At 37.5% G+C, this 27,133-nt stretch overlaps 5 protein-coding genes across 6 annotated transcripts; 2 read left to right on the forward strand and 3 right to left on the reverse strand.

Moving 5' to 3' along the window:
* Positions 1–354: 354 nt before the first annotated feature.
* LOC126055754 (uncharacterized) lies at positions 355–2,462 on the forward strand. The gene is made up of 3 exons (XM_064038962.1): positions 355–472; positions 763–1,424; positions 1,458–2,462. Exons 1-3 carry the CDS (start codon positions 418–420, stop codon positions 2,460–2,462), a joined length of 1,722 nt encoding a protein of 573 aa, XP_063895032.1. The 5' UTR covers positions 355–417.
* A 550-nt stretch (positions 2,463–3,012) lies between these two features.
* Positions 3,013–10,385, reverse strand: LOC126055776 (ubiquitin carboxyl-terminal hydrolase 3). Of its 2 annotated transcripts, none has more exons than XM_064038784.1 (10): positions 10,125–10,385; positions 9,171–9,315; positions 8,710–9,028; positions 8,121–8,477; positions 7,596–7,741; positions 7,153–7,267; positions 6,734–6,865; positions 6,329–6,471; positions 5,861–6,007; positions 3,013–5,419 (listed from the first exon to the last, which is right to left on the reverse strand). In XM_064038784.1, the coding sequence occupies exons 1-10, from the start codon at positions 10,210–10,212 to the stop codon at positions 5,236–5,238; spliced, it is 1,776 nt and encodes a 591-aa protein (XP_063894854.1). In that variant the 5' UTR covers positions 10,213–10,385; the 3' UTR covers positions 3,013–5,235. The 2 variants fall into 2 exon arrangements, with proteins under 2 accessions (XP_063894854.1, XP_063894855.1); XM_064038785.1 differs by lacking the exon at positions 10,125–10,385 and adding an exon at positions 9,766–9,930.
* Positions 10,386–11,638: 1,253 nt separating this feature from the next.
* Positions 11,639–12,867, reverse strand: LOC126055771 (small ribosomal subunit protein eS17). The gene is made up of 3 exons (XM_049846363.2): positions 12,728–12,867; positions 12,435–12,586; positions 11,639–11,908 (listed from the first exon to the last, which is right to left on the reverse strand). Exons 1-3 carry the CDS (start codon positions 12,728–12,730, stop codon positions 11,662–11,664), a joined length of 402 nt encoding a protein of 133 aa, XP_049702320.1. The 5' UTR covers positions 12,731–12,867; the 3' UTR covers positions 11,639–11,661.
* A 2,694-nt stretch (positions 12,868–15,561) lies between these two features.
* Positions 15,562–19,861, forward strand: LOC110370365 (46 kDa FK506-binding nuclear protein). The gene is made up of 8 exons (XM_049846374.2): positions 15,562–15,767; positions 16,317–16,544; positions 16,739–16,914; positions 17,298–17,461; positions 17,857–18,106; positions 18,582–18,749; positions 18,863–19,035; positions 19,204–19,861. The coding sequence occupies exons 1-8, from the start codon at positions 15,758–15,760 to the stop codon at positions 19,283–19,285; spliced, it is 1,251 nt and encodes a 416-aa protein (XP_049702331.2). The 5' UTR covers positions 15,562–15,757; the 3' UTR covers positions 19,286–19,861.
* Positions 19,862–20,270: 409 nt separating this feature from the next.
* LOC135118003 (UPF0729 protein AAEL015238) lies at positions 20,271–21,006 on the reverse strand. Its single transcript, XM_064038774.1, has one exon. It carries the CDS (start codon positions 20,820–20,822, stop codon positions 20,568–20,570), a length of 255 nt encoding a protein of 84 aa, XP_063894844.1. The 5' UTR covers positions 20,823–21,006; the 3' UTR covers positions 20,271–20,567.
* Positions 21,007–27,133: the final 6,127 nt, after the last annotated feature.

Below are 27,133 nucleotides of genomic sequence, written 5' to 3' on the forward strand. Positions count from 1 at the left end.
CATTCAGTAGTTTTTGCGTGAAAGAGTAACAAACATCCATACATCCATACATACAAACTTTCGCGTTTATAATATTAGTAGGATAATCCGTAGGGCAAACCATACCGATATGTGTATAGGCTACTCTGTGTACGTACGTAAATGTTCCTACTGTGCCATTGAAATTTTATATTTTTGAAAATTGTATCTAAATCCTTTATCATTTTATATCTGCACTAACTTAAAGTTTGTATCGTGTGCACCCACCATAAGGTGTTACCAATAAAGACAGAAACCTCTTTCGTTAGTAAAAAGGTAGATGATCAAGAACCTACATGCCTAGGTAGATAAAAAGAAAAATAATAATATGACATTAGGTAAGTTGAGCGTCAACGTAAACACTGATTTATATTTTAGGTATTTGGAATTAAAACAAATATGAAAAGAATACAGATGTGTAAAAAAGTTAATCGCAACAATAATTCTTACAATCGTAAGCTATTTTTCTTGTCATCATTTCCTCGGATTTCCGCCTAATAAACAGTTACTGAGTCTATCTCTATAAATATCTGTTGACCGGTACCTATGTGCAATATGAAATTGAATATTATGTAACAATATACATAGCTCGTAGGCAATACGAATTGTCTACAGATAAATGCTAACTCAACGCAGAAGATAAATTAACAGAATATCTTAAAAATTGTGATAAAGTGACCGTTATTTAATCCGGTAATTTGAAAAAGCCACGTAGGTGTCTTATTTGTTATTGTATTGTTTCAGACCTTAACCGTAAAGTATCCCATATAAATACAGTAAGCCCTGATTTTCTTGTCGGCCAAATATGGCTGCAAGAAGACGAACCTACTGCTGTGGAGATTATTGAATTAAATACTTCTGATGAATTCGATCCTTTACCCGACGAAGCATTGGACAATCGCTTAGACCATGCCTGGAGCTACACCAAGAAAGAAACACTTCAACAGATACAAGACACTTACAAAATAAATCAAAAGGCAAGAGAAAGAAGACGACAGAATCATGACCAAAATTTTTTTACTACAAACACTTCCACAAACACGAACAATCAGTTCACGAATAAAAACATATATTCCGATGTGGTAGGCAACCACTATATCGATGACAACCAGTTAATAAACCACCAAGTCAATTGTTTCACCATTATTAACAAACATTTCGTTAATTCCGATACCTCGTCGGATTCAGATGTTGAATTTGTTACTTCCAACGATATAATAATTGACCCTACGAACTGGGATGCAGGTAAACCTTACGACGAAGAAATCATAACATATGACCCAGAACTGGATAAAGAAACACGCACCATATGGATTTATTCGTTTAAAAATAAACATCTCCTTTCAGAAAACGATTATGAATTTGGCAACGTAACTGCCAAAGAAATGTCCAGTTGTTCAACTTCAGTTTCAGTAGACAGCGATGAAGAAAAAACTAAGGACAAAAGTACATCTGTTCGTCGACTAGGGTCGCCGATTCCTCCCACTTACATACCGCGGCTGAACCTATCATTAGGTCCCACTTTGTCTACCGTCACTGAAGTATCAGAACCCAACAAACAAACATCTTCTAATTCTTCACATAAATCGCCAAAAAATAGGTTTCAAAAGCCGAGAAACAGCTGGATTTCAAATGACTCTGATAAATTAGATAGCGCGAGATCAGTTCGTAAGCTTGAAAAGTCGACGAACATAGTGAATTGGATGGCATTATCCCCCCGGGAGAAAAGACGAAGATCGAAGGAACAAGGAGATATCTGGCAAGGAAGCTTCTTAAAGTTAGAGACACTTGCAGCTGAAGAATTGGCAAAAAGAGACCAACAGCAAAAACAAGACTCATCAGTTGAGGAAAATTCTATAAGACTACAAGTAGACGTAGATGTTCACGTTAGTGTTAATGAAAAATCTCCTGAAGAAAGGTCTTTTGGAACACCTAACAGGACGGAAGTAATCGTCAAAACAATCACCGATAGCATAACTTCAACATTGACTAAAAGTCCTGAGATGGACAAGCCAGGTGCGCTAGACCGCGGGGATCATGATATGAAATTGGAGCTGTCTCAGAAAATAATGTGCGGTACGTCTCGGATCTGTGAGTCCCCGCATCTTGCTGGCCCCGCGCAGGCCATACCCAGTCAGAACCAAGGACCGTTAACTACTTTTGAAGAAATAAAAATAGACCCTGTCGCTTTCGCTCGTGAAGAGAGAGAAGAAATGGAAACTGCATCTTATGATTATCTTACAGATAAGTTACAATTAGCAGTAGAAAATGCAGATCGTTTATGGATGAAGAAAAATGCGCCGTTCTTAAAACCATCAAAGTGGGAGGATTATAAATCTATAGCTGACAGTCCGTTAACGATTCAAATGTCTATTACGGAGACAGAACATGGTCGCCAGCCATGGTTCAAAAGGTTCATAAAAACAATAAACTGTTGTAAGTAGAATCAAAACATTAAATAAAACAAACGAATGCTTTCAATTGGCGAATTTATTAAATTCAATCACTATCAACTTCCAGTAATTGAAGTACTTACACAAAATAAACCTGCTATTTAAAGGTACTTTGCAAAAGAGAGTTCACGACACAATAAATCAGCAGCTTTATGTACATACAGAAGATTATACTATCACAATGTTTTACACACAAAACGGTCATCTAGTCTCGTAATGTATAATACATATAATGCCCTATTTTAATAGCGCACAAAGTTTCTTTAAGCTTTTTCTATACGAATCAAATCAATTATTTTTTGGTAAAGATTATGTTTTTATATTTTAATTTGATGCCGAAAGTTGCAACGTTATGCACTATTAAAATAGGCTTGTCAATTTTATATACTTATTCAAAAACTCACAATCCATTAGGGTGTTACCACACTCGCTCAGTCCACGTCGACAATACGCAAGTGAAATACTTTTATATGGAGTCTATGTAATTATGTTAACAGTTTGTGATATCTCTGTTCGATGAATTTTGATGAATGTCATTTCAAATTTAGACTCACGTTGACTAACTGGCTTAAATTTTTAGTTATTTCACCATGCAATCGATGTAGATCAAGAGGATGTGGAATAAGGAATGTAAAATATCATACAATTAGTACTGCAAACGGACAGAATCCTAACTAAACAAAAATCCCAGTTTCATAAACTAATCATAATGTGAAATGCATCTTAACTATGGCATTTATCTTGTTACCCGTCGTGAGGTCAGTAACAATTTATCACGCTTTTAAAATACATCATTATTGTAAGTAATCAGTAGTCGAACTCGTAAGGAGCACAAACTCTATATAATATTGATTTGTCAACAAATGCATAAACTATTCAATTTGTATGAGTATTCATTTTATATCTATGTAACGTAATGTTTTATAGAATAGAGGCGAGGGTAATAATGCTACACAATACACAGTTACATCGAAATATTTACTGATGTTCAATAATTTTATCTAGAACCAAATAACATTCACAGAAGTTCCACTAGAGACAGTTATTTATCGATGTAACAGTTTAGCAAAATGTGAAACACTATTAAAGTCAAAATATAGTGCTTCAAGTAAATGGGGCGTATATGCGCCGTATTACATTTATATATTTAAAAAGTTGAAATACATTAGAAAATATGCAGTCGTATGAAAAAGTAGGAGCTATTTCATTACAGGCGATAACACTCTAATTTGAGTTACCCTTTTTTATGAGACCTATCAATATTAAAAAAGAAAGTTATAGTAAATGTACAAAATCACTGAGACCTGCTCAAACACACAGGAATGCCGCCGTAAAATGGACTTTAATATGTATTGTAAAAAGTTTACATTTCAATAAGTTAATCAATGGTAAATATACATACATGATTTAATTTCAATATGCTCAAATCTTAAACTTTCAAAGCACTGCGATAAAGTATCACACAATCCTATCTCGGTACATTTCAACAGACGAATAAATAAATTCCATGTTTTTGTTGATTATTGAACTAGTTACAGCTACGATAAGGCCTATGTTTTCCGTGTCGATCGTATATTTCAGGCGAGAAATAAGGTATTATATTCTAATTGTTTGTATATCTAGATGCTTCGCGACGCGTCGTATATATGCGAGGCGACCACACGTATCGTCCATTGTTCAGATAATTTGAACTGCGAGATATCACGCAAGCCTCAATCTTTTTAGTACTGACGATAGCAATGTTTAAGTAGACGAGATCATTGTCAACAAAACTACCAATTTGAAATGTCATCTTGAAAGGTGTTCCACAGCTTACGTCAAATAACTCTGCCACTCCAAAGTTGGATATTAGCAACTGCGCATCAGGTAAAATGTATGAACAAAACACTATTGCGCATATGTGAGGCAAAGAATGGCTGATTTCAGAGAGGCAAACTTATTTGACGTGTAGTATTTGCCACTTGCTGACGTCATGAGGATATCCAAAATGGAGGCGCAGCTAACGATTAAAATACCAAAGATTTTAAGAGGAAAACTCACAGCGCGTTTTTCATTCTTCTTGAATGTTAAGTGTACGCTAAACTACTTATTTATAGGTGTTACAACTAAAATGGTGATGTTCCGTATGACGCGCCTATTAATTAACAATTTCAGGTAAAATGTACAAGTTTTATGAAAGAGGTAAAATAAAAATATATGACATGGTTTTCGCACGCAGTCCTCTCACCGCATGCGGGCATCGCATTTACAAAGTTACCGTCACCAACTTGCGGGCAACCGCATGCGGTAGATCAGAGTGCCGATACTGAGTTTTTCAAGTTAACATTATCATACAACTTAATTACGTAGAATTTAGTTTTAGAACTTAATAAAGTCGTCATTTTAGAATTTAATAAAGTCGTCGTGGCTAAAGGTCGTCTTTTAGCCGCTGAGATAGTCAACGTTATTAACCGGCAAATATTCAAATCATCTGATGTAACATAAGGCGCTGCCTAGACGATCAATTAAATTGCACAATATATGTAAAGTATTGTGCAAAATCGACTTTGTAGAGTGTATATTGAAAATTGCACAATGAATTTCAGCGTCAAATTCCTTAAATGTAATTTTAAGTCCGTCTAGTGAGATTGTAGCTCTTTATTTGACGTATCGAGAACTATAATTTACAAAACACAGTATCAGAACTCTGAAGTGATTATATCATGGTTATATATTCAGGTAGCTATCGCCTGTTCCTGTGCGTGGTGGGGGGTGGGTGTGGAGGTCACGTGGGCAGTGGCACGGGCAGCGGCAGCGGCGGCAGCGACAGCTCGCGGCGGATGTAGAACATGATGTAGGGCTTGCAGCCGGCGACTGCGGCGGCGTCGGCCGCGCGGACCGTCTGGTCGTTGAAGTGGAACCATTGCTCCTCGTTGATCGCGAATGCCGTGTAGTGACCCGAACCCGCGCTATGGAAGGTAAGAGACGTCATTTTTGTGCTTCAATTTACATATTTTGTCTGTATATGGATGAGGAACCATTAAGATACCACTATTGCTACATATAATTGGAACTGGCAATGTACTACTAACTAAAGCCTGCCTGCTGCCTGCATTTTCCCTTCACATTCTGGGATAGTGGTAATTCTTGGGAACAACATTGAGGACATTGAGCTGACCTGTGATACTTTATTATATACTAAGAAGCTTAAGCTGTACCTTTATTTTTTTGGTAGATGGAAAAACGTCATCTGAATTCTCCCACTAAGCGAGCTAGGGAGTTTCAAACTCTTACTGACTAAAACCTTTGTTCCTTCTGAAGCTCTTTCGAATGCTCTACAACATCCACTTAATTAAAAATGTTATCACAAAGGGTCTTAGAAGCCTGATACAAATAAACAAATATCTTACCCGGAGCCGTGATGCACGATGACGGCGGCGAGGTCGTAGAGGTTGTTCCCCTGCCCCGAGCGCCGCGTGTCGGGCACGTTGCTCAGCACGAAGCGGGACATGTCCAGCGACCGCAGCGGGAATGATATGCTCGTGTCCACCTTGGTTCTGAGAGAGAAAATATTGTTGTTATTACAGTCAAGCAGAAGTTTGACAAGTGTACGTCTTCGACTTTTCTTAAATATCTCTCAAACAACACTATGCATGTTTATTAAATTTCTACACTATGTAAGTTAGTGACGTATATTATGAATGGGAAAACAATTGTGGCTTATGTGGTGAAATCAACTTTTTTACAGAGACACATGCCTCGTACATCAAAAAAGTAAAATGTATACTCGTAACATAATATCTCGCCTGAAAGGACATCGAAACTCAAGTTCGTAGGGTCCCAGCTACATTTCCCATGTGGTTGTCATAAAATATTACCTGAAATAGTTATGCCACCGGAATCTCTTCAAATGTAGACACAACACGTTGGGTAGTCGGCGGATCCAGAACTGCTTGGTAGACTTCTGTTTGCTCTTACAACTGCTGCAGAAGTAACGCTCCGTGTCTGCTAATTCTTCCACCTGGAAAAAAATATAAAACTCGTTTTCACAAGGAGTAATTTAACCGTATGTTTATAGATCTCGTCGAATTTAATGGCGGGTCGCAACTAACGTCAGAGCATAGGTACGCGCTTGTTGCCCATACCTTCCGCGCAACTCCCCCACTGTTTCTGCACAGCGACTTGCACGATATTCCGAGCCGTTAACAAAGTATTCAATCCAATTCTATTATAAAACGACTTTTACGATGTTTCAGTCTAAAAATTAAAAATTACAAGTTTACCTGTACGAAACTTGATAGACAGTCGCTAAGGGCGACGGGTGCCTCGTGTCTGCCAATTTCAGGTAACTCCAGCGATAGGTCCAAGAATGGATCGAACTTTTTGCTCTCAGTGCCGCACGCTAGACAACGCACCTGGAAATACGAATTAAATACGTTATTATTTATTTCAGGTACTTTACAGTCTCTTTCAGATGAGCAGAAGTCCATGCGACTTAATATCTATAAAAACAGCAATCGACAATTTTTGCATCCGAAAATAACTCTACCACACGCCTAAGCTACCAAAAGTATACCTAATTAAATTTGGTACACCGCTAAATCTAGAATCCGAAGTAAAGGTTAAGAAAGACTCCCGGTGAACAGCCAGTATGAAGCAAACAACATAATTGCAAGGGAGTCAAGGTAAAGTGACTACATACTTCGCTTTGCAACGTGCCGCCAAACACCGCGGTGACGATGGACGCGGACGGTGCGCGCGGAACACAGCCGCTGTCCGCGCGGTCCGGCAGCAACTGTTGCAGCTCTGTGTGCAGTCTGTAGACAAGCATGTATACACCATTAACGATTTTTTAATTTTTAATCAACTTTTAGACAATGTTATAAAAAATATCGAACTGATAAAATGGACCTTGGAAATCCTTATCCAGCACTGATCTAATCAAAAATAATAAAATTGTCAATCAAACTTGTACATACATTAACTCATGATATGATTTGGTGGACACAGAATAATCTATGTATATGAAAATATCTCACTTTAATATAAGTATCCCCCCAAAAAGAAAAAAGTTGTAAATGGAATTTCACTGTGTGTTTGTAGCCAATTCATTAATGAAGTCACTTTGTAAAACATTTATCTTACCTGTCAAGCATATAGCGCAGGAACTCATGAGCATCCTGCTGTTGGTAGCCCCTGAACCGCGGCACCACCTTCCAGATGACGAGGAACAAGCATTCCGGAGATATAGCGCCCTTTGAACCGCAACCGCTGTTCAAATTTATGAGGACCTGGAAATAGTATGGTTTATATACATATTTTTATATAAATATATTTAAAAAATAGAACCGCTTTTAAATTCATTTCCTAAAGGAGTCTAAATGTCACTTTGAAATGAACATGGCACAATTTGAAACAAACACTTTAAGATATAAAAAATAAATGAACAGATTGTGTAGGTTATGTAACTAAGTTGTTTTAAACAATAAATAAATATGTATTTCAGTTCTATTGTGTATGTATCAGTACATGTGCCATAACACAGTCATGCTGATTTATTTAATCTGAACGTTGCCTGAATCATCTCTGACTAACCCGTTATCACTACCAATAAATTGGTACACAAGTTCAATTAAGTAACAAATAAAGTCATAAAATAATCACAATTACCTTCCTTAATTCTTCAGCCATGACAACATCATGCATCTCCTGCCTCGTATAACTCCTCGAATGATACACTTTACGCCCATTCGTCTTCATTTCTAGTGACGGCAGTTGACTAAAGTAGCAACTAAACTCCTGTATATTGTTAAGACTTTGTAGTACCGCATTCATAAAACAAGTATTGCCTAAATTTTTTAATCCTACAACTTTCTTCTCTCGTTGACTTTTTCCATTGCATGGTGATGTTTTCTTTTCCTTATTTCTAGATGGCTGTGTGGTGCTGTTTTCGGTAGAACTGCTTTCGTCCGAGTGAGTTCTTTTGCGTGAACGAGGTCTTAGACTGCGAACTGGTTCATCAGAATTCTGGAAAAATTAACATTTTGTTTTAAAAAATATGTATTGCAGTTTTTGGTTAAAGAGTTATTCCAACAAAGAAATGTCACACTATCATGACTCACTAGAATTGGAATACAATGTTGTACATTATAGTATGAAAAGTTGGCACATAATTATGTACAAATAAAACTGATACATAACTGTTATATTTTTGTTGTGGGTTTCCCTATATTTGATAACAACCAATAATCCTCATTACCTTAATACTTTTTGGATGTTTAGTTTCGCTGGTTTCTGGAGTCAGATTAGGTACATCGCCAAACGACACGGTAGATAATATAACATCAGGTGTTCTGGAGTCATCGCCACTTCCTCCGGGAGATGTTGCTTTATCCGATACTGAGGTACTGGACACACTGTTACACCCCTCACTGCCATCCTTGCTGTTGTCCTCGCATTGTTCTAAATTACCATTGGTTTCTGCATCATGTTGCCGTCTAAGGTTCATAATACTTTGTCTTATTTTATCTATTGGGCTATAATCCAAATCATTTGATACATAATCATCACATTTGTAACTGAAAACAATGAAAAATAAATTATAAAACATTGAAAAATACACAGTTCTTTAAAGATGTTGTATTTTGGAAAGACATTATTAAAATAGTCTGTATAATTTGCACAATATGTTATGTGTAAGTATGTACGAATGTATCTTACCAGTAAACAGAATAGACGTCACAGCTCATACAAAGCTGGTGATCAAGTGTCTCTGCATGAAGCTTTGCATGACCTTTGACATAGCGGCCGCAGTTGACTACCCCACAATGCAGACACAACCAATTTTGTTCCTCTACAGCACATTCTACAAAATACAATATTCTTATTGATATAAGGAAGAGGCTTGTGCACTGCTAAGTTCAACAACAAGAATAATCATAGAAACATTTCTTTCATCAATCTCAATGCCAAATAGTTTTAGACTCATCATATTAGATAGCCTAGAAAACATCCAGATATGCATAGATAAATGTGGTTCAAACCAAACATCATCATCATCACTGTCGCAGAAAACATCCAGAACTTCTTTGAGTACAATTTCTTCAGCAAAATTAGGTACCTGATTACAATGTTATTGTATCTGTTTATTTTGGAAAGGTATCTATGTCAGACAGATATTAGATAGTGAGCTGATAATTTATGCTACCTACTTTGCCCATGGCCACAAGCGGAAACTACTCATAATCAAACAAACATACTCATAATAAAACCAGTTCAAGAAGATTGCAATAAGATTATTTTTATGGGTCATTACATGTGATAATTCTATGAGATTGGAGTTCCTCAGTAAGGCGTAACGGAAGTGTCTACGGAAGTAAAATTAACATGATCATATAGGACGCCATGGTGGACAAGTTTCCAGTCTAAAATAACCCAGCCATGATGTGGTGAACATTATTTTAACCATCGCGTCAGAAATGCGGCATCGTCAGTCACGGTCACCCATACCGCGCCCCCCTCCCGTACCCCTCGAACAGCTGATTATTAAAGTTCGTTGTATTGATTTTTCTACGCTAACCTCTGGTTATGAATATAATGCGGTAACTATTCACAGATAACTACTGTAGGAAATTGGCTAGAGTATTTCGCCTACAAGAAAATGAATCTATTTACCTGAACAATTGAAGTTCTTTGTGATCGTCGTGTCCTCAACGTTGAAATTATCTACCTTGACGTTATCTAATAAATGTGTACATTCCATTCTTCATAATACGATAGAATCGAAATAGTAACACATGAATTTAATTCATAGAAAATTAAATAAAAATTGATTTTCAACGCAGCTATGCGCCTCAAGCTCAATTTACTCGCAGCAAGCACAAGCAAGCCCAATACGAATGAACGAGAGCGACATATTTAATTCCTTGGCTTGATTGGTTACATTCTAGAGAGGGAGAGAGAAGGCACGCTCGAAAAACATAACAATTACGCTTCGTTCGGATACACGCTACAGCAGGAACCGATGGATTTTTTATCCACGAGATAGAAAACTATTAATTAATTGATTTGAAAAATATATACATAAAAATCAACGTAATAAAAGATTTTAAGGTGAATTCTTCTTATAAGCGGAAAATTCAAATAAAGGAACACATTTTCATATTATTTATTATCATATCACTCATCATTCTAAGGGAGTGAGGAGACGAGATCGATCGAGCCCCTAGAATATGAGAAAAATTATGACTATTTCCATCCGCCCCCCAATTATTCGACTCCGAGTTCTCTAACGCCATTTCGCAAGTCATACATTTCCCTTTTCAATGTTTTATGGAATCCTCGACTGGTAGATCCAGTTTCAATGAGAAATAAAGACCCTCCTTCTTTTTTTAAAGTCGGTTAAATCTACATCCATTTTTTTCTCAGCTAGATAGGTACATATTATACGGAGAATTTATAACGCTATTACACTCTGTACCTTTCGTTCGGTTCATTGGCGTACAATTTACCCATATTAAAAACGACATCTATTGACGTTCACGGCGCGAAGCAGCGATGCTGTGGCTATGTACCTACTTAACTCGGGGCCACTTCATCTAACAAAAAATTGACCCACTTCACTTTCTTCTTCTTAATCGGACACTCTTGGCAGAGTGGTCGTGATGGATTGTCTCTGGCGGCTGCCCTTGCGATTTCTCTCCACTTCTCCCTGCTGGTGGCGTTCCGTGCGCACTCCTCAATTGAGCGTGATGCTACAGATTTTATGAGGTCTGTCCATCTGGTTGGCGATCGTCCACGAGGACGCTGTCCTTCTATTCTCCCTTGCACAACTAATCGTTGCATTGAGTCTTCATTCTCCCACTTCACTAAATAAGTTTTAATCCATACAACTCTACACACCTGAAGCCCTATAGTTTTCTCAAATTCATAAGTTCGATTCAAACAGAACTTGAAATAGCTTCCATGAAGGTAATGCAATAACAAATGGGATTTACATAAACCAACATTATCCATGCAAGCCATGTGGTTTGGTTTTGTGTGCAGCTGTGCCAGCGACTAAAAATTATGACTCATCATAGCCAGGGATACCACACCCAAGTCCCAATGCTATAGTAAAGTGTAATTAGTATGTATCACATAGAGTTTTAAAAGATTATTAATGGATTTATTACAATAAAACGAATCAATAGATATTAATTATTTATTATCCTTAATTACGTCTGCCACCGTAGCCGCCCTGTGTGGCAGGCTGCGTTAACTGCAGACCATTGATGTTATTGAAGTCGAGCATCTTCAACATGTCCTTGGTGTCAGGGTCAACCTCAATGATGTCATGCTCAAGGGCAGAGACCTCGGGCACGTAGTTGTCACGCCTCTCACGCTCCTCCTCCTGCAGTTTGATGGAGATTCCTCTGACCTGGGAATGCCTGAGACGCCTCATCAAGTGGGTAGCGAACCTGGAAAAGATTTGTTTATTTAATAAATCGGTGAAACAGTTTGACCCAATACTACTTATGGGTTCAATGCACTTTGAAACACTTCTTTTTGTTATATTGTTTGTTTTAATACACCTTAAAATAAGTTACAATTATTGACAAAAGATTGAATATACTGAAGTTTAGATTCTTGTTACTTTTTTGTTATTATTCATGAGCAAAATAAGGGCACAACTGAAACAGATTGAAATCACATTGTGTATTTGTCTACTGATATTTTCCATAACATAAAATAAAGCGCTGAAACACACCCAATACCTAAGTAAATAATAAAATGTAGAAAATAGAATGCACAGCAAAAGGATATAACCTCATTTACCTATATGACAGAGAAAGTTCTGACCTATTTCATGTTTTATTAATTAAACATTTACATCAAATTAATCATTCCATTAAACTTGAAATATTGACAAAATATAAGTATCCTAGATTAGCTATTGGACACTTTTGATAATGCTACATACAAACGTATAGTAAATAAACTCACCCAGCGATTTTGTTGCGGAGAGGCTTGGTGGGAATGATAGCGATTTCCTCACATATTCTCTTGTTTGTGTCGAAGTCAAGAGTCAATCTTGTGTAGTATTTCTCAATGATAATCTTAGCCGCCTTCTTGACGGTCTTAGTCCTGACACGACCCTGAAATCGCAGAGGTTATTTAGAAAATAAGCTTCTTAAATGATCATTCCACATCCGAAAAGAGAAATTCATCGCCGATACACCACTTGAGCACATGATCAAAGAGATTTTTTAAGATTTAGGATAAAATAAATAATTTACCATGGCTGAAACACAACAGCAATGTTCACTGACAGATACGAAAGAAAGGTTATTTTTTTCTACAATTCGTATGTCAAATACCGCTTGTCTATGACTGGTGTTTTTGTTGTGTGGGAGGATATTCTATTCACTCAACAGTTTCACATACATATGTTATGGACCAAGTGATAAATTGGGCAGTATACATAATGCCCGGTCATTATGAATAATGCCCAATATGAGAGTGCAATTTGATAATAATTATTCAAACAATCAAATTGACCGGGCACTATACATATTGCCCGTGACCTTTTGGGCAAAGTAATACAAGCATATTTAATTTCATTTTTTTTATTGTTATTGACATTTAACTTAAAATAAACTAAATATAACACATCCCATATCAATTGACAGAGCATAGAAGTAAGCATGCAACATGCAGCAAGCATGGCTTCTGTCATGGCTCCGGCGCTGCGGGGCTCCGGCGGTGCCATGCGAGCTTATCGTCGCAGATGGTTTTCACGCTCACCACCGCAGCTTCGGCTTGCTGGCCGGCTGGGCCGGCCAGCCTCAGCCGCGGCGGCGAGCGCTTCAACTACATGCGCCTCAGCTCGCAGGCCGCCTCGCCCCTCCGTGCCTACGCGGTTTTGAATTGCACTCTAGGGGTAGGGCAGACAAGACTACGTGGAGTCGGTTTTGCAGCGATTCACTAAGTTCAGTTTTTAATACAATGTTTTGAATCCAAATTAAATTCTACCATAAAAAAAAACGAGCCAAGAAAAATGAGATCAAGAAAAACATATAATTTAAAACAATAATCATAAAATATGTAGCAAGTAACAGGATTTATTTATTAGAACAACTATATATATTTTATGCGGTGCGAGGGTGGCCCTCGCACCGCATAAAATATATCTTTATTATCAAATTGCCCAACTATCATGTAGCAATATAATAATGCCCGTGCATTGTGATAAATAATGAAGTTAAGATAGTTATTAATCACTTGGCCCGATGAAGCTAGACATTATTCATAATGCTCGGGCATTATAAATAATGCCCGAATTAATCACATGGTCCATAACACATATACCATTGCGAGATATATTATTTGTTGAAAATTATTTGAAAATATGTTGTATTTAAAAAAAAAATCGGTAAAAAAACTTTTAAGTTAAACGGTTTTATCTTATGTGCACTGAAAACTAGAAAATAATTATCTTATGTGCACTGAAAACTAGAAAATAAAAAAATAGTTACTTACCTGTCAACCAACGTAGGTGGTCCCGGTCATATTAGACTAAAATAAAAACGTGGGGCCCCTGTGAAATCCTACCTATGGCAAAGCATATCTTTATACTTTGGTAGATCATGAGCTACGGCTGATTATTGATTGTCAAAATCTCCAGTTACGATTATAGTAAGTCGATGCAATCCACACCTATTATACCTCTAGAAGAGAGTACTACAGCAATAGTTAATGGGCCCCACGTTTTTATTTTAGTCTAATATGACCGGGACCACCTACGTAGGTTGACAGGTAAGTAACTATTTTTTTATTTTCTAGTTTTCAGTGCACATAAGATAATTATTTTCTAGTTTTCAGTGCACATAAGATAAAACCGTTTAACTTAAAAGTTTTTTTACCGATTTTTTATTTTCTAGTTTTTAGTATTTAATGAAAATGCCTACCGAATATTCCTCATTCTATCTAATTCATTTAGTGCATCATTATTACACGGTCTGTTACCTGACAATTTATTACAATCTAATTCCTCAATACATAGCCCTTCCAGATACTTTTTTTTTAACGACCCCAAAAATCATCACATGACCTCTCCTGCTGTGGGTCAGCAGCGGTGAGGGAGTGCCAGACTCTTGACTAAGAACCGGTTTGTTCCGTCGTAGGCCTTTTATGTACCAGGGCCGTGGTAACTCTTTCGAACAATCTCGCAGCCCAGGCAGGCCTTGGCCCTGTTGGGCCCCGCTGGAGTTACTGACAGTTTTCTACTTGTGAAGCCCTTTTATTTGATACCCATATTGGTGGGATTGATAAAAAATTGTACCTAAGTTATCCGCCATTTTGTAGAGGCCGCCATCTTGGATTTTAATTTTATATAGTACATTGTATTCTACTGGTTGAGAACTTTCATTTGATACCCATATTGATGGGATTGATAAAACCTACGTTATCCGCCATTTTGTGCCGGCGGCCATATTGGATTTACAATGTTATTGATATTACTATATTGTATTGTCATCGGAATTAAAGGTGTATACAAAATTTCAGATTAATCGGTTGACAGGAAGAGGGTGAAATTTGAATTACTAAATTTGACCCAAGAAAAAAGAAAGAATAAATAAATAATAAAATAACAAACTGGGTGAGCTAAATAAAACCGTTTAATAAATAAAACAGCTGTGTCCCTGTCTAAGGCTACTGAAAGATATGTCTTGCGATCACGATAGAACATTAAAGTCCCTCACTGAAGTAAGTTTTCCATGCGTGGAAAATTCACTCAAATAGAACTAAAAATGTGTTTTTACATGAACCTGTCATGTACTAGCAGTTCCCACAAAAGCATTCAAACACAATGTTCTATTCCAAGCCCCAACGGCCCAACGCGCGAGAATGAACGCTACGAAAAATTTTATACCCGTCTGCTATATTAGTACTATTAGTAGCTATTCATAGTCGTATGTGTAAGCAAAATATTATATTTGACCTACATAAACAACTTTTGTTCAATAAATAATTCAAAGTTCTAAATGAAAGAAAATTACGAATAACTTATTTTTTTACGAGAAACACAAAAAAAAAACAAATGTCAATAATTTTTGTCTATGGTTAACTCCATTTCGGTTTTCCATTTCATTGATAGTGTGGTTGATTTTGCCGCGTTCGCTTGTGATCCACATGTTGAAATACTAAAGTCAGACATAAACGAAGCCGGCTAAACTAGTCTATTACAACTCAGACGTGACCTAAAACGTTGAGTTGTGCACCTTAGTTATAAATCATTTAATTTGCTGTAAAATACCAACGTCAAAATGTTTTGGGGTAAGTAAAATTTGCCGGTTACATTGCCACCACGTGTTTGTACCACACAGTTCAAACGATAAAGTTTTACTGATTGGGCTTAAAGTATATGAATTGTTATGAATATATCAGTGTGTAGGGTACATGACTCTCATGAAGAAGCCAGAACCGGCTCTGAGGAATTTCCAGTCTTTATTGTCGGCATGGATTAGCATAAGTTTGTTAGTGTAAGATTCGAAGTATGCCTACGATATCAATTAGCCTTTTTGGTGCACCAGTACGTCCAGTACTACTTCTTTAACCCATACACAGTTATTCTTCAGCATGTGTAGGTATTTGAAAATAATCTATCAACACCATATTTCACTTGAATGTTGTTAACCCACTGACAATATTAAAAGAATCTTAGTGGGTGGGCTGCATCTGTTAATATTCAACATTTGATTAGAGTTGGAATCACGGGATTGTTTGAATTGTGCAATAATTTCACAACATGATTGAAATAATGAAATTACCCACATCAGCCATGCCTTCAAGATGTTGATATAATAATATTAACCTTTTGTTTAGGACTGATTATGGAACCGAACAAGCGGTACACCCAAGTGGTGGAGAAGCCGTTCCACATCTCACAGGCAGCTATGGACATCTCAACAGGGGACAATGATCCCTGCCAAGTCATGGTTGTAGTTGACGGCAAGAACTTCCTGGTGTGCACATTACAGAAGGGCAAGAATATCCAAGTGCTCCTGGACTTGTACTTCAAGACCGGAGACTCAATCTCCTTTTTGACAAATGGTAAGTTTAAAGAATATTGTCGATGTTTCTTTGACTAGCAGCAGCTGCATATGTAAAATATGAGTAAATACTTACTTCTTCCTGACCTGTTCCGAAGTTATTTGGGGTCCGCACAATTACTTTTTCTTTATTTTAATTTGTTTTCTTATAAGTAAATACTCAATATGTATCAATGTCACGACTTTGTGCTTAAGGTAAATGCAATGTCCACTTGACTGGTTACCTGGACCCTGAGTTTGAGGATGACTTGGAAGAGGAGGAGGAGGAGGATGAAGACGAGGAAGAGGAAGCCCCAACTCTAGTGCCCGCCAAGAACAAGAGGAAACTGGAGAACGCTAACGATACTGCGGCCAACAAAAAGGCTAAGGTGGTGGGTACCCTACAAAATCAAAGTTTTTTATTATTTGTTGATACATTTATCTCTTTAACCTATTGTATGTATCCCTTTAACCTGTTGATACATTTATCCCTTTAACCTATTGTATGATGCTACTTTGAAATAATAGAAAATCAGTTGTCTCGCATATATCTGTGCTCCGACATACAATGACTTATAAAACTGTGCAAAATTATTTCATGTCTTTGTGAGATAATGTCTGTAATAAAGTCCTTAGTCAGATTTAGAATATTTTTAAAAATAAGTAGAGTAGGGTAGTAAATAACCAAATGAATTAAATTATCTGCTCTGTGAAAAGTAAAATGTCAGTTTATTTATATTGTAAGCATGTTATACATAAACTTAATATTCATTAGCCTGAAAAGAAAGCTGGCAAGAAAGCACCTGCTGCTGAAAGTGATTCAGATGATGAGGATGATGATGAGGACCAACTCCAGAAATTCCTGGATGGAGAAGATATTGACACTGATGAAAATGATGACTCTTTCAAAGTAAACACATCTGCTGAGGGAGATGACAGGTACTGATTATAATATTATATTATTATATTGATAATAAATTATTTATTACTCCTCCTTAGCCTTTTTCCCAACTATGGTGGGGTTGGCTTTCATTTCTAACTGGATGCAGCAGATAAGTGATAACCAGTGTTTTACATTGAGCGACTATCTATCTGACCTCCATATCCCAGTTACCTGGGCAACACGCTACCCTGTCTGCTGACTACCTGTAATGACAGCCAGGACCTGCCAATTTTTCGTACCTTTCAAAACAAAGACAACTCAGATAACAAGATGGTGACCCATCCACAAACCGACCGCGTGAAGCCTTATAATCGATCAATCCGCGCGACAAGGCCTGCCAGTTATTTAAGAAAAATGAATTAAATAATACAACGAAAGTTTCCCCTTACAGTGATGAGGACGATGACGACGACGACGAGGAAGAAGAAGACGATGATGATGATGATGAAGAAGAAGAAGAAGAATCACCTAAAAAGAAGAAGAAGAAGGGTGCTGCGTCCGAACAGGACTCCACACTGGACACCAGCAAGGAGGACGTGGACATGTCCAAACTGTCCAAGTCACAGAAACGCCGCTTGAAGAAGAAGCTGCAGCAGCAGGCTAAGCAACAGCCCCAGGTGAATGGAGTTGACAAGGCTAAGGTGAATATCAATTTTATCCTTTATTGCACACATTTGGTCTTACTATAATAATGATGAAGAGGAGTTTGTCATGAGTTCAAGAGAAATTCTCCATACATTTTTTCTTAAACACGTGATGATCACTTGTCTTACCTTTGTTGTAAGACCAATTATGTTTTTATGACAATATTGTTAGGTTTTAATAGCATCATAGTTAGGAACTAAGTTGATTACAGATATTTCTGTTTCCTTGATTAATAGATTTAAAATACAGATTATTAAAAACAGGATGTTGTGTGTATAGCTACAAATATTATTACATATTCTTTGTTTTTAATCATAGTCCAGGCTAACATAAACATTCACATATTTACAATGAATATAAAAAACTATCCTAGTAAAACAAAAAAATACGCTCTTTAGTTATAGTTTTTTTTTTGTCATGCTTATTCAGTTGTTACTAGGAATTTTAAATATTGCTTTCTCTTTTTTACAGAAAGAAGAACCACAACAGAAGGCTGAAAAGAAGAAGCCAGAAGCAAAGAAAGAGGCTCAGGAGTCTCCTGCAGAGAAGAAAGAGAAGAAGCAGATCGCCGGAGGTGTCTCTATTGAAGACTTGAAGGTTGGAAGTGGACCTGTTGCAAAGGCTGGCAAAGTTGTTATGGTGAGTTGTTAAAAGAGACTTATAATGACAATATTAACCAAAGACAATTTGTATTGACAATATCTTGAATACTGTTCTAAACATTTTTTTTAAAAATTTTTTTTTGTTCCTAGGTGTACTATGAAGGTCGCCTGAAGCAAAACAACAAGATGTTCGACAACTGCGTGAAAGGACCCGGGTTCAAGTTCCGCCTAGGATCCAAGGAGGTCATCTCTGGCTGGGATGCAGGTATTGCTGGCATGAAGGTCGGCGGCAAGAGGAGAATTGTATGCCCACCCGCGATGGCGTAAGTAGAACAATTTATATTAATTATTAAACCTTATTAGTCATTTCCATAGACGAACATGATATTGAACAATCAAATATTATATCAAGTACCAAAAGAGAGTAAATAATTGCGGAATATTTAAGAATATAAATAATAGAGATTATAATGAAATCTTTTCTTTTGCAGATATGGAGCCAAAGGTTCACCCCCAGTGATCCCACCGAACTCAACCCTAGTATTTGAAGTTGAATTGAAAAATGTTAAATAAGTCAAATATTGAAGGAGTGAGCCAGTATGTCGAGGACATTGTTGTTTTGCTTTAATTGAATGTTTATTGAAAGGTTGAATTTGAATGGATGTTGCAGGAAAGCATGTTTGTTTAAAACTTCTAATGTGAACTATCTGCAATAAAATTATTTTTGTACTTACATATAGCAGTATAATTGGGAGTTATTATGATCCATGGCTGATCATTCAAGTTCATCGTTTAAAATTTTAATGTGTAGTTTTGGTATGGAGTTGCACATTGTGAATCCCATGGAAATAAATAATGAAACCATTTTTTTCAATAGGTATGATTTATTGTTATAAGTAACCATTTATAACTCCATTTATAACTGTACTATAATTTTATATACATAGTTACATACTAAATAATAGTGTTGCAGGTGCATCATGTTAGTTTTGGTATAAAGTGTAAGTTCATTAATAAGTTAGTTCATAAGGATTTAACTGGACACAACAGCTTCACTTGCCAGTGCAAATTGACGAAATAGAAACAAACTACTTTGACATTAGAATGATGAATGAGTTTCTGTTTGTGTCCAATTGTACTATGGATCTTCACAACACAAAACCTCAGCAAAAATACTTTAGATTCTTGTTGAGATTTTGTTGACTAGCAAAATGTAGCAATAGCATAGTAAAATGTATGACATTGTCTATTCCTAAACTGAAATACACAATATTTTATTAATTCCGACTATTAATGATAAGAAACTTTATTTTTAAGTTCTGGATTCAACAGTAATAAGCCTGCAGTTTAATATTAATGATAGGTATGCATAATACATACAGCAGCTGTAAAGATTACAATATTTGTTCAAATGAATACAGTCAAAGAGTTCAAAGTTTCATAGATGACATTCTAAAATGTTAAGTCTCCACTAATGCCCTGTATACTTCCTGCATGTATCCTACATACTACTGGTATTATTAAAGTTCCATTAAGATATTGAAATAAAAGCCAGAAGTCCAATAAGTGTTTTATTTTCAACCTTAATTGATGAATTATATTATTAGTGCCAGAATTCAATTTTAGGATAATAGTTGTTGGATAAGGTTTGATGCAAGTTTGCACATTGGAATAATTCACAGCCACCACTTTCACACAACTGATCACCTGTTCTAATAACAGTAAATAAAATAGATACAAATAAATAAATGCACAGAAATGAAATGAATTCCACCATTAGCCCAGCTCGAACCATGTAGCAATATCATTGTGATGAAACTGATTGGCCTGCTGGTAAGTTAGGTACTAAGTTACACTAGTCCGCTTTTATTCTATCTGGTGCCGAAGTGATATTCTGGTCCTTTACTTCCGTGTCTTTGTTTGATTTGTCATCCTTCTTCTTGCTGAACGCACATACTCCGCCTTCGCATTTAAATGGAAATTCGGTTTTTACGTTGCCATCCGCGTCTTTGACTGCCCAGGGATTCCAAAAGCGAAGAACATAAGGTTGGATGAATTTATGCCAAAGGAACAATAATACGGGAATGACGAAACAAGGTACACAAACCATGTTGATCGACTTCAATGAAATAGAAACACTTTGTGCTTAAAATGCTTTACTGGTATACCTATAGTAGACAAGGTAGTGAAGGTTTGCTTACTGTATTTTTGTATTTTATTATAATTTTCTTTTCGAAATTGCTGAATCAATTTGTTTGCTTGACTGTCAATGGAGGGCTGACACTTGACATTTGACAGATTGTCATTTGTCAATATGGACATTGACAACACGTTAAATTTATAAAATGACAAAACCTTTCATTCAAAGCAAGCCCTGTAGCCTTATTCGCTAACTCCACTGACAGCTCGCAGATATCATCAATTGGTAAAGTGTACATTAGTAAATTGTCAAACAGCTATTTTCTTATTCGCTAACGCCAGTTACCAAATGAGATGACGTCATCAGGCTGATATCCACCATGACTCATTTTGACAGCTGTTTCTGTATCGATAAACGTTATATTGCGTTTCCGTAAGCCCAGTGGACATAATGGATAATGGATAAAAAAATAGAGCTGTCAAATTGTCATCGTAGTTTTGGCGTCAGCAACCGTGTAACGATATCCACCGATATCCACTTCATGCGATACAGAATACCAATGTTTTGAAGTTATCGGTTGACATCAAAGTTCCGATGACAACTGAGGCCAGTTGACATCCGAGAATTCGAAAGTTAGCGAATAAGCCAGCTGGTATTTCCATTTTAAGAAATTTCCCAAGCACGTGATATCGGTCCTAAGCAGAATTCGTTTAGGCCATTGCTGCACGCCTGTATTCCTACGCAAAATACGCGTACAGGACTCGTCTCTATGTGAGTGTGGACTAGATGAAGGTAGCTTGGAGCACATCTTTTTCAACTGCTCCATAAACACCCCATCCTTCGACCTATACAACCGCCTCATTGAATTAAAGATTCCTGTACCAATTAACTTCCCTTCCCTTTTAACACATTCCTCTCCAGAACTGTTCCATACCCTATTAATTTACATCCTCCAAAATAATATTAAAGTGTAGACTTTGACCAATTTTGGTCACTGTCTATGTGGTTGTGGCAATATTTTAATGTATATATGTTTTTTTTGTGTACTAACAATTTATCAATTTTATTTATGTGTTTGTTTCAGTGCCGTCTTACTAACTCGACAAGTTCCACAATCAGTGAAAGAACGCATTTTTCTTAAAGTTCTCTATCAATTTTTTTTTTTTTAATATACCTACTTGCTTCTCATATCACTTGTCAGTGGCAGAATCGTCGACGTCGACACCGACGGCATCGTTTGCCAGAAGCAAAAATAGAATAGAATAGAATTATTTGTCGGGCTCTTGTTGCCGTCGGCGTGCCAGCCGTACTTGAACCAAATGGTTTGGCACGCGACGATGGCAAGAGACCAGACGGCATGTCGCTATTTCCGTGGAAGATGGGTAGGACTTTAGTGTGGGACGCGACCTGCGTCGACACTCTTGCGCCATCCCATCTTCCTAGAACTGCGTGTTGTGTTGGCTCCGTCGCTTCACAAGCAGAGGACCTCAAACGGCGCAAATATAGTAGCCTTATCGGGAATTACATGTTTGAGCCGTTTGGGGTTGAAACTCTCGGGCCGTGGGGTCCGAGTGCTCACGCGCTTGCGAAGGAAATTTCTAAGCGCCTTGTTGACACTTCTCGTGACCCAGAGGTTGATTGCCATCCAACGTACATTACCCAGTGACAGCGATGAGGAGCAATTTTTTGATGCAATGTATTAGTTTTAAGTTGTATATATAAGTTTATTTTTAATTTTTTAAATTAATGTAAATATTATAAAATAAAATTTGTTTCTTTTCGCCAAAAAAATAATAAAAAATAAAATGTCAATTTTATCTATGTGGGTGGTACGTACCTCGTACCTCGCTAATTGATTTCCAATAATCTGAGTATAATCAAACTTGACATAACATAACGCTTTTGGTTACCTACGAAGTACGAGTGGACCATAAACTCAACATTGGAAAGCCACTTCTAATAAATTAGAGAGAGAGAGAGCTTGCTATCAGAAAGCTGATCAATCGATGTGGCCAACAAGCAATATATAGTAACTGTGTTTATGAATTTATATTTAAACTAATAATGTAATTTAATTCTAAACTGATAATTTAATTTAAACTAATTTAAAATTTTGTGTTTTAATGTTGAATTGGGTATGTGTAATTTGTGAATGTTTAAAATGTGACTGTGAAATTTGATTTTTGTATGAGTCTATGTTACTTGAAATAAATAAATTATTATTTTGTATGTCTCTACCAGACCTCGGGACTACAGAGTCCCTTATTTTTGGGAGGCGAACGTGGGGCCGAAGCCAACACGCTGAAGCTCTTTTAAGACAACTTTAATGAAATGGTGACACAAAACCGACGATTATCCTTGTATAGACTATACATAGAAATGTACCCGAGGACAATCCCCGGTTCTGTGCTAAACTATTGCTAACTATGGATGAAAACTATTTGGGCTATTGTGATGGGATGCTAATGGACTATGGCACCTGCCGATAACAATGTTTGCACACGTAAAAATGGCGGGTGGAGACTCGCCAGCTCATTTACTGGGCCCCCGGGAATCAGTCACTGAATAGCAACAAGAGGGCAACAGGTACATGAGCGTCTGAAGGGTGAGGATACCTCGGCAGACTTTAAACGAAGATAACGCGCTCCCTGTGGGTCCAGCATCACCGGCCCACTCACCACTTATCACGAGGCATCTACCCTCCGAGCAGAGCTGCTAACCCTGCTCTAGCGACTCCACTCTGGTCGGCCAATGAAGGCAAGCCAAGAGGCGGGAGACCTATCCCCCGTCATACATCACTCCGGCAGCCCGGAGATGGGGGACAGTATACTCTCCCTGGAGCACTCGGATATATAGCCCCGCGGGGTCGCTACTCCCCGTCATCCGCCTCAAATGCCCTGCGGGGCTTATTATTATAAAAGTATTTAGGACCAATTCTTTGGTGAACCTCTGCTACTACTTGCTTCTTAGAATATTTCATGACAAACTAGAAGTGTATGGTATAGCTTATTTTCCGAGCTTATTGAAGTAGCGTGGTAACACTGCACTGTAATAAAATCAATAATCCTTCTTTATACGATGGAGTAAATAAACAAACACAATGTGTTCAAAACAAGGCGATAAAGACCAAATTGACAAGATAAACTTGCCTTTGGAAATTGAAAAAATTATATGCCATGCCTTTGTGATGGGCAAGTGCAAAAAGGGCCCAAAATGTGAGAACCATCATAAATTTAATGTTCGATTCTTAAAGAGCCTTGTCCGATTTTGTCCAAGAAAAATATGTACAAATGATTCTTGCTTAAAACTACACGTCACAGAACACGAAGAGAAGCTTTTCAAGACAGCCGGAATTTTACCAAAACAATTAGCTAGAAGGTATGAAATAATGTTAAATAGACTGACGATATTATTCGGGAGTGATTACGTAGAGCAAGAGACATCGTTACCGGAGATGCTGTATAAGTACAGCTATGGTCAGGGTAGAGATTCAAAGTTTAACCAAACTGTTGTACCAATACAGCCATCGACGACATCGCTCTTACAACCACAACCTTTTAGGTCACACCAGCGAAAGCGCCTTAACATCCCTATGGGGCTCCCAGCGGTAAAGGCAAAAAGGCTCACACAGCCTGAAAATAAACTCCTAGACTCAAAACAAGTATCTCCACCAAGGACGCGAACCCCACTATTGTCAAAAGAAGAGGTGCTGCCAATTCATAGTGCAGAACAGCCACCTCTTTCAAATAAACCAGAAACAACCCATCATAGCGTTGCAGATCCTCCATTTTCGGATGGAGTGTGGTCATCATATCCAGCTCCACAGCAATTATTAGCATCAGAAATGCCACATGTTAGTGCTCCAGGGCTGCAATTTTCCACGGTAGCAGCACCATCACACGTTAATGTACAAGCTGTACAAAAATTATATGCACAGGAGTATTCACATCTTAGTTCACAATGGTCGACATTGAAAAGTGGGCCAGAGATACAACTCCCACCTATAATGACCGTGCCCCAACAAACTGCTATAATATCGTCATCAGATGTCTACATATCAGCAGAATATAAACAATATTCAACTCAACTGGCTAACACACCAGGGCCAATTTGTTATTCTGCACCAATGCAACAAGTTCCAAATTCATCCATACCATTTCCAATTTTACAACCACAGGCACTTTCAAGTGCTCCATCTATACCACATCAAAACGCATCTATGCAACGGTGGGTGAATACACAAGCGTTACTAAATGAAAATATAAGTGTTCCAACATCATTCGGTTTTAACTTACCAAGTATGTCACCACTATTATCACAGCCGCCGCCGCCCCCACTACCACCGTCGCCATTGCCAACTCCACCACCGCCACCGCCAGTGCCAGCAAAGGTGTTACAGGAACTGTCGTCAACACCGCGACTGCCGTCATCGTCACCATTGCCGTCATTGTCAACACGTCCACTACCAGCGATGCCACCGCCAGCGGTGACAGCGACGCCAAGGCCAGCAGTGCTATCGACACCACTGGCGTTATCGTCATCACCGTCACTGCCGCCATCGTTACCATTGACGTTTACAAGGCCACCACCGAAGATTCCAGAAAAAGATACAAGAACTCTACCACCGCCACTACAGGCAGCCGTACAGACCTCGGATAGAATAACTGCACGGACTGTACCCCCAATGTCTACGTATGTTACCCCGACAACATCCGGACATTTTCGAAATTGCCATGTGCCAATAACAAATTCAGAACAGCCAGCTGCACCACTATTTCCTGTACCAAATTATCCACCGCCTTTCACATCATCAATGAAATACCCACCGCCAGAACAAAGAATGGTTACACCAAAATATCCTAGATATATTTCACCAAAATATCCACGATATGTTTCACCAAAATATCCAAGATATATTTCACCAAAATATCAAAGATATGTTTCACCACAATCATCAATATCAACTTCTCGTACATCGGGAATATCTTCATTAAACCGCCTGAGACCACGCAGAAAACAAGCTGTGAGACCGCGTACAGTGATGGGGCCAAGAATAAAAACGGGCGTGGTTCCGCGATTATCGCCTAAAGTCCCAACCTCGATGACGGCCAATACTGATCTCCGCAAGACATCACACGAAAGTGGTAATTGCTGTAGATGTTCATATACGCAAAAACAGTCAGAGACAGACAAAGGAATTTTAAAGCAATTGGAAGATGAGAACGAGGCTTTGCATTATAAGCTTTCGTTATCTACCAAAGCTTATAAAGCAGGATTGCAGGAATTCGAAAAGGCTTTAAGGCAATTAGTAGATTTAAGTGGAGTGGCATTTGCTAGGAAGTTTTTGAATGAGTTGCTGGAAAGGGAATTAGAAGGAGAAAGTTAATTGGATTTATCATATTCACTTCTGCGGCTAAATATATACCTACGATGGAAGCAGTTTCAGGTAGGTACTTCGCCGTTTTATAGATAACCCATTTCTTTTAAATTTTCATTCACCATAGAAAAATTTGGCTGTACCGCCTTCATAAAAAAATAACATAAACCATACTTAAATCATAATCAAATAACCTCAAACAGATGTTTGATAGAGGTTGGCTTATTGCTAGAAGTGCGTTACAAGTAGATACTTTTTATTTTTTTAAATTAATTATTTTATAGGTATATGTACATATTATATTTTAAGCTTTGTATTTCAGTTGATCTCTTATAACCTGCCCAAGCTTTAAAATGTTAGTTTGAGTAAAGACTAAAGTAGTTATGTAGGCACGGTATAGGTAATCTTGCTTAATTTTGGAATAAAACGGCTGTTAGAAAAGGCTGATTGATTTAGGACTGACTAGAGGGTTGTTTGACTTTAACTTAAAACGTTTGCTAAAAGCAAACCATTTAGTTTTTTTTTTGAGGTATATATATTTGGGAAAAGAGAATCTTTTATTTACGTAGTAACTATTATAGTATTCTGTGTTAGTACTTTTATACTACTAAAAGGTCTCAGAATAAAAGAAGCGGGCGAAACCAGCAGATTTTCAGATTTTTGTTTTGCATTGAGCTTTAATTTTATTACGTAACTTATGACTTTAGTGCCGCGACACGTTTGCTTATTTAAGCAAGTTACCTAAATCATAATAGTGATTAAACTAAAGCTAAAATTTAATATACTCAATTATAGTTATTTATATTCTAAGTACGCTGCTTCAAAGCAGGACTAGGTAATGTAAGTACTAAATGTTCCGAATTAACGTTTAGCTAGGCTATCTACGGGTGATTTGATCACATCA

Source organism: Helicoverpa armigera, chromosome 17 (genome assembly GCF_030705265.1).
Source record: "Helicoverpa armigera isolate CAAS_96S chromosome 17, ASM3070526v1, whole genome shotgun sequence".
Classification (NCBI taxonomy): Eukaryota; Metazoa; Arthropoda; class Insecta; order Lepidoptera; family Noctuidae; genus Helicoverpa; species Helicoverpa armigera.

What these genes read in the sequence shown, in the direction of transcription:
- LOC126055754 (XM_064038962.1), top strand. Translation starts at nt 418, where the DNA reads ATGAAAAGAATACAGATGTGTAAAAAAGTTAATCGCAACAATAATTCT. An exon ending in CAACAATAATTCTTACAATC is followed by an intron (nt 473 to 762) that starts GTAAGCTATTTT and finishes GTATTGTTTCAG; the next exon opens with ACCTTAACCGTAAAGTATCC. An exon ending in TGTCCAGTTGTTCAACTTCA is followed by an intron (nt 1,425 to 1,457) that starts GTTTCAGTAGAC and finishes GAAAAAACTAAG; the next exon opens with GACAAAAGTACATCTGTTCG.
- LOC126055776 (XM_064038784.1), bottom strand. Translation starts at nt 10,212, where the DNA reads ATGGAATGTACACATTTATTAGATAACGTCAAGGTAGATAATTTCAAC. An exon ending in CTGCGCTATATGCTTGACAG is followed by an intron (nt 7,268 to 7,595) that starts GTAAGATAAATG and finishes GCTTGTCTACAG; the next exon opens with ACTGCACACAGAGCTGCAAC. An exon ending in ATCGTGCATCACGGCTCCGG is followed by an intron (nt 5,420 to 5,860) that starts GTAAGATATTTG and finishes TACCTTCCATAG; the next exon opens with CGCGGGTTCGGGTCACTACA.
- LOC126055771 (XM_049846363.2), bottom strand. An exon ending in CTCCGCAACAAAATCGCTGG is followed by an intron (nt 11,909 to 12,434) that starts GTGAGTTTATTT and finishes AATCTTTTCCAG; the next exon opens with GTTCGCTACCCACTTGATGA.
- LOC110370365 (XM_049846374.2), top strand. An exon ending in AATCTCCTTTTTGACAAATG is followed by an intron (nt 16,545 to 16,738) that starts GTAAGTTTAAAG and finishes TTTGTGCTTAAG; the next exon opens with GTAAATGCAATGTCCACTTG. An exon ending in TCTGCTGAGGGAGATGACAG is followed by an intron (nt 17,462 to 17,856) that starts GTACTGATTATA and finishes TTCCCCTTACAG; the next exon opens with TGATGAGGACGATGACGACG.
- LOC135118003 (XM_064038774.1), bottom strand. Translation starts at nt 20,822, where the DNA reads ATGGTTTGTGTACCTTGTTTCGTCATTCCCGTATTATTGTTCCTTTGG.